The 12,876-nt window shown below is 49.3% G+C and overlaps 1 protein-coding gene across 4 annotated transcripts in view; it reads left to right on the top strand.

Moving 5' to 3' along the window:
- The window catches only part of TADA1 (transcriptional adaptor 1), a 50,806-nt gene extending 38,153 nt beyond the window's left edge, over window positions 1-12,653 (top strand). The window contains exons 6-7 of one of the 4 annotated variants that reach the window (XM_054210671.1): window positions 8,002-8,044; window positions 9,728-12,653. In XM_054210671.1, coding sequence (XP_054066646.1) covers window positions 8,002-8,044; window positions 9,728-10,083 — 399 coding nt within the window. In that variant the 3' untranslated portion in view covers window positions 10,084-12,653. The remainder of the gene's footprint in view (window positions 1-8,001; window positions 8,045-9,727) is intronic. The other 3 variants (XM_054210667.1, XM_054210665.1, XM_054210663.1) reach the window with 3 other exon arrangements.
- The last annotated feature ends 223 nt before the right edge of the window (window positions 12,654-12,876 follow it).

Raw genomic sequence — 12,876 nt, 5'->3', positions numbered from 1 at the left:
CCAGCAAGGGCTGCCAGGCATTGGCCAAGGGCCTCTGCCCTGTGACTCCCACACATGGGGTGCTCCGGGCGGGCCAGGGGCTGTGGTTTGTGGTGAGGATGTTCTTTGCCCTGTCCCTCTGGTTGGAGCATGGCAGCCTGATGGCATGGGGGCACTGGGACTGTTGTAAAAAAAACAACCCAGCAAGCCATACTGACAACTTTCTCCAGTTTCCTTCGGTCCTTGCTGGAATAACGTTGCTGTATGTGCCACCGAAAGGTATTTACTGAGATGACTAAATAACCAGGGTCTGCTGCAGAGTGCCAACAGGCTCACAGAGCCCCAAAGCCAGTTGCCTGCTTGCTCCGTCACTAGAATGGCACGATGATTGGAAAGGGTTGAGAAAAACCCCAGGAGGCTGTAGCTTTCAGGTCCCTGTGGAAGAGGGACCAAAATAATTTTGAGCAACACAGCAAATTTTGGCAACTGCTGGGTGCGTGCAGCAGGCCTGCAATGCCTCGGGGTGCCGAAGGCTGGGAATGTTTCCTCTAGGAGGGACAGCAGGGGCTCCAACAGCACATGTCTAAAGCCACCGAATCTGCATGCACTTGGGTTTTCGTATGGAAGGCAGGAGGACAAGCTGAAGGCAATTAAAACCACAAAAGACAGTCTGTGCATAGGTGTTTATGATGCCTCTGAATGAGCTGTCCTCTTTCCTGTTTCGGACACGATGCCAGATGCATAACTTGACATGTAGCTTTCGATCCTCAGCGCTGCCAGTGTTGTTAACCCAGGATGAGCAACACTTGCACTGGGGGAGTACAGAAATGAGGAGGCAATTTCAGAAATACATATGCACAACCTCCACCCACATTATTTTTAGGGTATTAGAAACAAAACCAGTGCAAGATCCAGAGTCGGGGAGGAAGGAGACGGAGATGGGCGAGAGCTCATGTTTGCTTCAAAGGCATGTAACCAAAATGGGAGAATTATGGGATCGCACAAGTTTGGAATATCTTAGCTCAGCTTCCTGGCATTTTTGCAGAAACTAAGTAGCCCCTGTTGTCACTCGTTCGCGGCGCTCACTACAGGTAGGAGCACAGGTACTGGGCAGCCCCGGCCCCGCAGCCCTTCTCCGTGCCCGCCTGCTTCAGCTGCAGCTCCAGCTGTGGGGTCTGCAAGCTATGGGGGTTTGGGGACGCTGCCCTGAGACATCCCCACAGCAGGGACCTCCAGGCACAAGGAGGCAACTTCTCAGGCATTGCACAGCCTGGACAGCCCACCCAAGCCTGTTTCACCTTTCCCGTGGGACTAGAACAGCTAGGTCCTAACTTCCCAGCCACCACCACCATCCATCTGCACTGCAGGTAGCTAAGACCCTTGCCCATGGGGGAAGGATGCAGAGCTGGATTTGTTCCCCACCCAGACAGCTGCTCTGAAGCCACATTTGAGATTTCCTCATCTCCAGAGTCTCCATGGGCTCCCCCACACCACAAAGCCCCTTATGGATGGATACCAGGGCAAAGGTGTTTCTGGGGACCTTTTAAGGAAGCACCTAGAGATAGCAGAACATTGAAGATCCATGGGAGCAAATGTTCTCCTCCTCCACATCCCCCCAGCCTCAGCAGGCCTCCACAGCACCCCTTGGTATGGCTTCAATCTTCTGCAGGGCTTGGCTAAGCCCGAGCCCGGTCATGGCTGATGCTGAGCTTGGTGCGGGGCAGCCCGAGCTCCCAGGCGCTGTGTGACCGCTAGGTGTCAAAGTCCTGCCTCCGAACTCACACTCTACATCAGAGGGAAGTGCTCAGAGACAGCACAAACTCTCCTTGCCGCGGCACCAGACATATTTCTGGATGAGGAAGAAGGGTTAGGGCTGTTCCCAGGGCCTCTCATCGGGTTGGGGATCAGCCAGGGCCTCCAGCACACCCCAGCGAGCAGCTGCCGGTGAAAGCAGGATGAGAGTTTCCATACACTCAAGAACAAATGGAAATTGTGAAACCTTCTTCAGTAAGTTTCCATAACTTTTGGGTTGTTTTTGAGGGAAACACCAGTGAGTATTCCTGACTCAACCCACCAGCTACTGGCGACTCAAGGTTCTTTTTCAAGAACAAAGGTGGCACGGAGTGGGGTGTCCCCCCCAGCAGGTTGATTACCCGGCTGCTGTACTCCCCCCTTCATTTGGTTTATGTTTATAGGAAATATCCTTGCCTAGATGGAAAAACACATGAAAGAACATTACTCTTGCTTCCTCTGCACGCAGAGTACATGTTTGTCAGGACATGTACCTTGTGACAGGTTGAGAGAGCACATTTTTGGGAAGGGAAACTTTCTGACAACTCATCCCTGAAAGACTGACAGACAATAATACTCTCAATGGGCTCGATCCTCACCGGGAGGAAGCAGCGCCTGACTTCAGTCATGATATGCTAATTTACAACAGAAAAAATTGTGGCTAAAAGAGCTGTGGAAAGAGCAGTGTTGGACTGCCCCCAAAAAGGATGCAAAAGCCTGTCACCCAAAATAAGCACAGGAGGTGGTCCCTGCTGCAGACAACTGACATTTAGCAGCTCCGTGTGTCACAAGCAAATGTCACAAGGAGACCAAGTGAAGGGGAGGTGCTGGTGTCCCAAGGAACAGGCAATCCTCTTCCAGGAAGAAAGCTGGGATGGACCAGGGGTGGCCTTCCAAGTGCATTCCCTGGGCTGAGGGTTTCAGTGTGTGCAAAAAGAGATGTTCCCTGAGCAGTTCTCCATTTTCTCTGTCTTAGGCTTCACGCAGCATCCCATGGCTTTAAAGCCAGAAGAGAAAGGTGAAGAGAAATGGAAAGTGCATATTTTTCTCCCAAATTCTTTATGCCATCCACCTGCCCCACATCCCTTCCCATTCATTGCTTCTTTACAGAAAAGAGATTTCAGCAGCGTTACATGATGCTAAAAAGGGAGGGAGCCAGCCCTGTAAACCCCCCACCTGTGGCTGAACAGAAAGATGAGAGCTTTTACTGACAAAGACCGAGGGAAGGCAAGTACTGGCCACCCAACTCTTAGCTATTGTTGGAAACATCGCATATCAAGACATCCCCAGCTGAAGCTATGAAAGACATAAACACATCTACTTCTAAAGGCCCTTACTCAAAACTGAACTGGGATGCAATAAATCAGCCCCCACATTCACACACCAAAAAAAAAAAAAAAAAAAAGAAAAAAGAAAAGAAAGAAAGAAAGAAAGGAAGGAAGGGGAAATTCAGATTAGTCACAAAGAAGTTCCCCCGCCTGCTTCTCTGTGTGCATAAAGCAGTCTCCTGAAGGCACTGTCTTCACTTCATCTTTGCTCCTGGGACAAGAGCACCTAGCTCATCTGCTCCCTGCTCCTCCAGCCTCCTCCTGTGCTCCTGGCCCCTGCCCCAGCAGTTGCTGGCAGCGCAGCTGAGATGGAAGGACAGACAGATGCAGAGGTGAGAAATCAAGACCAGATGGATTGCGAAAGGCAACCTGCAGAGGATGAGTGGAAGAGCTTGCAAAGAGGACAGGTTAGGAACACGCTGCACCTCGTGTCTGCGGCTGCTCAGTGGATATTACTGCTTGCCTGCTTGGTTTACCTTGGTATTGATACTCTGCAACCCTCAACGGTAAGAGCTCATGTTCAACCCATTGTCTGCTGGCCTGTAAAGCTTTGTATGGGCTTTATTAATTTTTTTTAAGAAAAGAAAAAAGCATTTAGGTTTATCCCTATTTAAGCCACAAGTTTTTAATACTTTGCTTAATGATTGTCATTCTTTTTTTTTTTTTTTTTTTTTACATTGCCTGTCCTCAAAACAACATCCAGTATTGGCCAGTGCAGGGTTTGGGGACAGGTTGTCTGGAAGAGGGATGGTTCCAAGAATGCTCTTTGTACCAGCCCCCAGGGGAGGAAGGTCTGCCTCCCTCCTGCTCCCTCCCCTTCTTGCGGTGGCTCATGTGTGTTTGCATTTAATTAAATGGGATCATCTGGGTGGGTATTGGCTTTCAACAAGTGCATGTGGAAGAATCATAACTCAGGTTGCACACCTCCCGAATTTTTAAAATGTGCTGTATGTGCAGGCAGATATGTGACAAAGCAAGCGAGCTTGTGACATCTCCAGCAAGACACCTGAAGCATAGCAGCGCTCTCAGCCTGCACATATACTGGGCTTTAGGAGTAGTCATCTGTATCTGCAGAGGACAGCCTTTGTGTGTGTGTGTGTGTGTACATGAAAGAGAAAGACTAATGTGGCCAGAGAGAGTTTTATGTACATATAACACCACTGCAAACAATATAGATAACAGAGATTCTTGAAGCTCAGAATACCTAAACAAAAATTGCCGCAAATACCTTTGCCGCTTTCACATCTTTGCAGGCTGGTGGATTGTCAACAACCTTTCACTGCTATTGCAGTGCTGCTTATGCACTAGCTACTTCTCCTCCCACATCTTCTCCAGGAGCTATGTACCACTTTAAAGCTTGTTGTGCTTCGTCTTACCGGAGTTCATTCTTTCCTCCCACTTAGACTTGGCAGAGAAGCAAGCCAGGCATGTAACTGTGCAAGGGAGGGATTGCCTTATGCTCTGGGTCCTCTGCTGTTTAATGAAAACCCTCGTGCTCTGCACAAGTTTCACTGACCCGAGTCTCACAGCGGTTATTGAACCGTAGAATTATGACCCTGATAACACCGAGAGTAAAAACTCTTCATTCAGTTCAGTCCTCCTCCTACTACTTTGGGAGAGGGAAGTTGCACTGTAAGCCAACGGAGAAGGGCAAGCTATAACACTACTCGAGGTGCAGAAACCTCTCCTGGGACACACTCTAGTTGTGACTCCTCATCTCTCTGTATCTCTCTCTTCTGTCAAATTGTTAACTCAAATCCTCCTCCTCCTCCAGAGGAAGGTGGCAGTGCTGGCATTGCTGCCATACAAACCCAAGAGCGCAGCAGCTGAGGAGGGGACACAGTACATGGCTAGAGTTTCCCTCCTCAACAGAAACAACTGAAACAGGGTCCTCGAGGAGCAGCGACTGCAGCAGATGAAAAGTCCAGGCCCTGGGAGTCACCAGAGGACCTTTTCATTCTTAAACACTTGCTAACTGCAGGCTCGGAACTGGTTTCTATTATTTTAAGCAGACAACCACAGTGTCCTGTTTTGACTACACCATGCTGTGCAGGAGAGGTCTTGCGGGCTATACACAGGGGGATTTCAACTCACTGGAATACAGGGCTCAGTAGGATAACCATGAATCGACCATATAAATGTCTATAGAAGAGGCAGCAGTACTAATCTGACTTGACTCTTGAGGCAATTTAGGGAGATGGACTTTATGGAAGTAGGGGCACGGCAGCATCAAAGCGGCAGGCTGGGACTGCTGGTCCGTCAGAGCAACCAAGAGTCTGTCCCTGTTCTTGGGAAGAGTTTCCTTCTGCTCTCCAGGGCTGGAGAGTGCCACACTAACTTTAGAAGCAAGACAGTGGCTGTGTTTTTTCATAGCAAGACCATAGTTGATTACTTTCCATTGTCCTCATGGTGCCTGAAGAAAACCCCATACCCTGGACCATTCTGTGACAACAGGGCGCAAATACTGTCATGGCACATGCTCAGGAAAGTCAGCATCTGTAGCCCAGACCATGCTTAACAAAAAGGGACCGTGATCTGGGCTCTGTCATGATGCCGTCTGGAGAGCAAGCCTCAGCTGTGATCTTTAAATGAGCAAGTTTAAAAAAAAAAAAGGTAGTGATAGTCTGCTTTGGCATCTGCAAGGCTTGTGAGTTCCCATCTCTGCTGGAATTACCTCCTCTTGCCACACCAGGGCATGGGCAAGCCACTCACAGGTGTGCGATCGGGGGCTGTGAAACCCCTCAACGGCAAATGCATGGGAGGTAAAAGCCTTGAGCAGCTGTTGGGCATTCAAAGGCTTCTAATGATCTGTTGCAGGACGGTTTTGCCTGAACAGGGCAGGAAAAGGTGCAGGAGGAGTAATTGTGCAGAGGTTTAATGTAGATAAGGAAGATATGGCCATAATCCTAATATCTCCTGGAGTGGAGAAGGTACAACCCCCTTCCATCGCACAGTTGTCTGCAATCTGTATGACACAGGGAGCCAGGCACATGATCGCAATGGTCCTCTCAATCAGCACGTATTGCTGCAGTCCCCCGAGATCTGCGCTTTGTGCAGTGCAAACCGATTCATGAAATTTCTGCCACATGGCACAGCTCTAGACACAATGACCCAGACAGGAGGAAATCTCATGTTTGGGGATCCAGAACAGGCAAAAATGATGTGGAAACTCCGTGTGTAAATGATACAGGGAAACTGAAGCAGTCAGTAAAGAGCACATCTGTCCCCTCAGTCCTCCTGGCATTCTTTCCCGCACACGTAAGAAGGCAGAACAGAGAAAGAGGGGTGACTGACTATGTTGCAACTCATGGACATCCTTCCAGTCTTACAGATACATTCTCTCCTCAGCAGAATTTACTAAGTAAAGTGCTTTGAGATCACGCAATAACTAGCAGAGACGTGTAAAACAGGTAATATGCATTAGCGACAATGGGGCTGGTATTCTTACATTTGCCACAAGTTTGTCACCCAAGCCGACCGTGTTTAATACACCTTGTCCACCAGTGGCCAGATTGGGTGGATTGTGGTGGATGTTGTTTGACCTCAGAAACTCAGCGGTCCTGTGCTTGGCTGTTGTCTTCTTGGGAAACTACCTGAAAATCCCAGCTGCCTGAGCCAAAGAGTGAAATGCTCGTGCACTTAGGTGCCTAGAAAAAGAGTACGTGTAAGACTCAAGCTGCCAAGGCAATAGATAGGATCAGTAATGCGGGGGGTGATAGTTCACCAGAGCCAGTGTGTGATAAAAGCACACTGTATTTGGGTATTTGGTAGCCAAATCCAGCCTTGCCAGTGGAGCAAGCAGCGAAGCATCAGCTGTGGCAGCACTAGAGGGTGCCAGAGCAGACCTTTCCCACCGCCAGCACCCACTGCACCCTCCGGGAGCACAGACAACAGCAGCTCCGACCTCCTTCCCCAGCCGCTTGCCTTTACCAGGGTGCAGCACTGAACCTGCAGAAAATTACGTGCCTGTGCTCACTCTCTACTCTTTTCCAACATGGTTCCTGTGCTCAGAGTGAAGGGGCTTTTCTGTTCCTGTAACACATGATGCCAAATACATGAAAATCAGCCCAATGCATATCTTGCCAGCCCACCTATAGGAAACCTATAGCATAGGTAAAGAGAAGAACACGAAGCAGCAAACCTAACCTTTCACTCTTTAATCAGGCAAAATGCTGAAGACTTGTGGTTGTGAAGAGACTGCAGATTTGGGCCTCCTGTGGTTAAGATGAGAGATGGGTTTGAGATGCAAAGTTCAGATTTAAAAATCTAATAGAGCAGTTTGGTGTTTTGTGTATCTGATCAGTAAGATACACACTTCTGTATTTTCATTCACATTTTCTGTTATGCTCAATCAATTTTAAACATGTCTCAATGCAGTTCTAAGGGAGGCACTGAGAACCACACATCCAGTAACAACCTGACCCCAAAGTGCAGGGTACCATAAATCCGGACCCACCTTTTAGTTCCCTGCGGGAGGAGGGGACACCTCTGGGTCCCAGCTCTGCAAACAGGCACCCCTGGCTGTAAGTCAGACTCGAGGCAGTCATGCAGAAGATTCTCTGCACCCCAAGCCCCCTCCTTACTGTATGGTGTGAGTCGATTACGTTCACCAGGATGTTTTTCTAAGCGGGACCAACCCTACCTGGGGCGCTCTGGAGGGCTCAGCACCAGGCTGGAAGTCGGGCTGGCTAGGCACCACTCTAAAATCGTATATTATAATACTGATATAAAAGCAAGTAAAGAGCGTAGCCGGCTAGCAGTAACCCTGCCAACTTGAAGCTGCCTGCGCGGCTTCTGGGGGCGCGGTCCCGGTCCAGGTCCCGGTGGGGAAACAAAAGCAACAGCGGCAGCAGCGAGGCGCCTGCCCGGTGCGTTAATGCGGATTTCTCTTCTTTTTTTTCAGCCTTGGAGCGACAAAGTGCCGTGGACCCACATCCGGTACACAGGTGGGTGGGCATCGGGGCAGGGGGGCACCCCGAGAAGGCCCCCGACCCCTCGAGGAGCGGCGGTACGCCCGGCGCGCTGCCCCCGCACGGCAGCAGCTACCGCCCAGCGCTCGCCCGGTACCTCGGGGGGGCTCCCGGCTCCCCCGCGGCACTGTCCCGCTTACGGACGGCTCCCGGCTCCCCGGAGCCTTTCCTGCGGGGGGCTCCCGGGACACCCGGGCTCCCCCGATACCCGGCGGCGGCTCCCGGCTTCCCTAGGTTGCATCCCCCCAGTACTCCGGTGCCGCCGGAGGGCTCCCCCCGACCCCGTAGCCGCTAGCCGCTCTGCCCCGTACCGGCCCGCGGTCCCCGGACTCGCCGCGGCAGCTGGTGACCCCTAAAATGCCGGAGGCTGTTAAGCGCTTCGTGTCACAGCGATGGCTGGTTCTTCCGATGGAGGAATGTGCCAGGAGAGCTGTCGGGGGTGGGGGGAGAGGGGCCAAACCTGACCCAGTGGTGCAAGATGCCAAAACCAAACAAAAGGGTTTTCCCAGAGCGGAAGAAAAAACCCGAAAATCTGCATGGATTTCTGCAATCCTTACCTACGTACTAAAACAAGCTTTCACTCTGCAAAAGAATGAGAAAAGTAGTTTTGAGAATTTACTGAGTCGGCACGGTGTGCTCTTGGGGTATTTCTTGAACAAGGCAACGATCTCCTGATTTATGAAAAATGTAAATGATTTCCTGGGGAAGAGTGAGCGAGCGTACACACGGTAGCAGAAATAGCGGTGCTCTGTGTGCCAACTACACCGAATGCTTTGTCCGATGACATACCTCAACAATAGAAGCAAATACTAAAATTTTTAAGTCGTACTAAAAATCTTATTGACAGTTTTACTTTCAGCTAATATTGTAAGGTTGCAATAAGTCTAACCTAATAGAAACCCATGTTTTTCTCTAAAAAGCTTGAGAAATTTGGCCTCAGCCCAGAGGGGCTGTGTTGTCTGCCAGGAGACCTTCTGGTGATGTCCCAGGGATTTCAGCTGGTGAGCTGGCAACCCAGGAGCACAGCAGGAAAACATTTCCACACAGCTGTTGGAACTGTTACTGCTTGTTTCAAGAGAAAACCTTTCATGCTAAGTTCTGGTTTAATTTCTCCTGACTCTGCTCTGTATTAGTTTCTTCTGTTTCTGACTCTGCTCTGCTCTTTTATCCTGTCTTTTGTTTAAAAAAACACAACCAAACCCAAAGACAAGGACTTATATTACCGGCCTCTCCAAAGACAGTGCTTTTTCTCTTCCTTCCAGCTCTGAACACTTATTTACTGTCTTTATTTTCTGTTCTTTTTAGGAACGTGTGCTTCCTAAACTCACAGAGATGCTTTACTTACATGTCTGTATTTTAAGTAAGACGTACAGTAAAGAAAAAGTAGATAAATAGAAACTTGGGGGAATAAGTCATATAAACTAGACTTGTAGTCCAAAAGGCACAGCTTGCTTAGAAGTGGGAACCTGGAAATTTCCACTGTAGGTGATGCCTGTCTAGACTAGATGATATTCTAGCTCTGATCTGCCCTGTTCTCTAGTTCACTCCCTTCCTTTTCTATATTTTTTCCGCCTTTCCTGCAGTCAGTCCATATAAGACAACCCATGTCCAAGAAGACATTTGTCATCAGGGGATCATCTTTGCTTTTTTCCATTCCAGGTGAAAGCATTGAAGGAGTAGCCATGAATCTCACTGCCGAATTAGGCTCTATTCAGATCAGAAATGGTTCCATCATGATCACCTGTGATGGCCTCTACCTAGTGTCCTTGAAGGGCTTTATCTTTTTCCGTCACCTGGAGAAGTCACTGAAGCTGACACTGGGCAAGACGGACAGCAAGACCAGGACAGACCTCTGGGAGCAAACTGTCCAGGACAGCGGCGAATCAGTAAATCTAACCACAGTGCTCTACTTGTTTGCTCAAGATAACATCACCCTGTGGACCAGGCCCAACGCCAACATCTCGGATTTGTCGCTTAGCCTTGTGTTACTAAGTCCCTTCGTTTGCTCGCTGTAGAAGACGACGTATGGAATGTAACACGTAACATTATCGCCTTTCCTACCAATCCATTTGCCTGTGGGAGGCTTGTTCTCACAGGCTGTACTTGTACAGGCAGACTGCTCTAGCCTCCTTCCCTGGGGCTGCGGAAAGCCTCAGCTGGAGCGCAGGTAAATCACAGTGCAAACAGGCTTTATATAGTGCATGCCGTGTTCAGCTCTTTGGAGCTCTGTGCAGCTGTTTTGCTACCTGGGGTGGATTTTTCTAACACTGGAGAAAGGGATGCATGGAGCCTTTGAAGAGAACAGAAATGAAAGCCAAAGAAAGTCACCTAAGCTTAGCTCCTGTTCAGAGAAATCCCGGGTTTCTCTGTTTACTTGACAGTATCTGTATATAGTACAAATGCGCTGTATATTTGCTAAAGTAAAAGTCTGGTAAATCAGGAAGATACCTCAAGTGTCTTGAAGCCATTTGGAGAAGGAGGAGAAGCCCTTTGCCTGGCAAGGCAGAAGACAGGGAAAAGGCGGCAAGGGACTTCCTTTGCAGTGATCCAGATAAATGCTCTCTGACAGGTAAAGGCCATGAAAGGAAGGTGGTATTTTGAAATGAGCTAACAGGACTGCACTGGACATCAGAAACACAGGTCCTGCAGCGACTATGAGGTTTTTAGGAGCAACTTCTAAGAGCAGAGGCCCACTGGCTGTGCCAGACATCTGCAGACTACTGAAGCCTGAGCCAAGGGAATATCTGGTGGGACATTTACATCTTGACACCAGCTCTTGGAGGTGTTAAGTTGAAGGAGAATCTCCTTCAAGCACACACACACACACAGACTAGCTTAACCCAAAACAGATAAAAATTTGGAAAAACATGCGGATTTGGTGGATTCTCTCTAATGGACAGAGTAAAACCTGCAGGTCTGCGCATCCTTTCCTCTGGGAGGACTCAGATGGTTCCTGTTGAGCCTCACAGTAGACCTTGTCATACAGGTGTGCACCAGAGAGATTCACTGGCACAACCTCCACGATGCACCAGTGCGGTCCCTGCCTGGCTCCGGCGACAGTCAGGCTGCTCTCAGAGATCCTGGGCTGTGCATCCCTCTTCTCGTTACGGCTTGTGGCTGCTGAGGGGACAAGTCCTGCCCTGCCCACGCTGCAGGCAGCACGTGACCTGAGCACAGCCAGCAGTTCTTGTATTTTTGGTTGGAGCAGGGCAGATTTCAAGGGCAAGTCGACTACCTGGCTCCAATGAACTCCAGCAACATTCCAGTATCTCACTGCTGGCTGTACGCTCCAAAGTCTTTTGTTAAAAGTATTTATGTATTTATACTATAGGCATAAGAATGTTCGGATTTCTTAGAAACACTGGGAAGGGTTCAGACTCCAGGTTGTCAGCGCAAAGCTCCTCTTCACAGATGCTCCCAAGGCGCTGGAGCTTTCCTGCCACATGGGCACAGCGCTGCCACCCGCCTTGGCTCCCTGGCCAGCCTGCTCCTGGCTGAGCACTTCTGAGGGCTTAGGTGCCGAAGGCAGCTAAGAAAATCTCCCAGGCCTTGGTGAGCTTTTCCATATGCTTTATGTTGTTGGTGGTAGAGTTTATGAACTTCCCTACCCAGGGTCAGGCCACAGCCCCAGGGGAAACCTCCGTGGCTGAAGCAATTATTCATGCAGTGCCGAGAAGCAGTTTTTTTCTCATCTCTGGGACTGAGAAGCTGTGGGCTGACTTGTGGGCTGACCCGCAGGATACTCCTTCATGGCTGCAAGGGGCATTTTTGGCTCTTACCTCTGCCTGCTCTGCCTGCCCTGCCTGCCATCGGGACCAAAAGCAGCTGTGCTCTGCCCCCAAGCTGGCCATTGTCACACTCCCTGGTTGAGGTTGTTACCCCAACGCGGGGTCATTTATCCGGCATGCAGACACCAGTGTGCCCACAGAGTAGAGGTATTGCCTATTTATTTCATTTCTGCAGAGATGGGTGCTAGGTGGGAATCCACAAAGCTAGCGCACTGGCCTAAAAACTCTTAGGACTATTTATACGGTGCAAACCACAGAAATACACACCCTTAATTATAATTATTGCTTAGTACCTTATCTTAACAATTTCTATTGGTTAGTACAGTCTCTCGCTTTCATTTAAAGTTACAAGGTCCTTTAATTGATCTGCGCATGCTCCAGCACCATGGGGGGGTGGTCCAGTTCCATCTCCAATTGAGTTGGTGGTCACCATCTCCCACTGCCACCTTTGCCTTTCCCCCAGTTAGTGCAAATTCTTGCTGACTCTATGCCTCATGTAGCAGCTGTCTGGTTTTCAGCCAGATTCGGCGCTTCCTGTGGTGGGATGTTCCTGGTTATCAGCCTTTGTTCTTCTTCAAGGGTATATTCATTAGCAAGACATTTATTGTTTGTACCAAGTGTCTAGTTTCACAGGGCCTTGTGACCTTTTTACAGCTCTTTATTCTTACTTAATGAGAGATTCTACCTTCTAAAATATAGTTTACTTTTTTTTTTTTTTTTAAAAAGTACATTCTACCTTCTTAAAGTACATCAAAGTGAGAATGTGTTTCCCTTCCTAAAAGCTAATAAAATTTTCCTTTGTAACCTTGCAGTGTCCATTGGGGCGGGGACTGGTGAATTACACATTCGCTGGGTTTGAGCAGACTTTTTCACCAGTATGAAAACTACACGAAATTTTCACATACTCCATTTTTTTTGCAGCTTGGCTTCAGTTTCAGCTCTCCCCAAGGGTATGTAGGGCTGGTGCTTCCCAATATGGGCTAACATGGACAGGGCGGGCCGTGTCAGCGGTGTGGGCAG

The sequence above is a fragment of the Rissa tridactyla genome, chromosome 8 (genome assembly GCF_028500815.1).
Source record: "Rissa tridactyla isolate bRisTri1 chromosome 8, bRisTri1.patW.cur.20221130, whole genome shotgun sequence".
In the NCBI taxonomy this organism is placed as follows: domain Eukaryota; kingdom Metazoa; phylum Chordata; class Aves; order Charadriiformes; family Laridae; genus Rissa; species Rissa tridactyla.
Note: the sequence above shows the minus strand (reverse complement) of the source record. Positions and strands in the feature narration are given on the sequence as shown.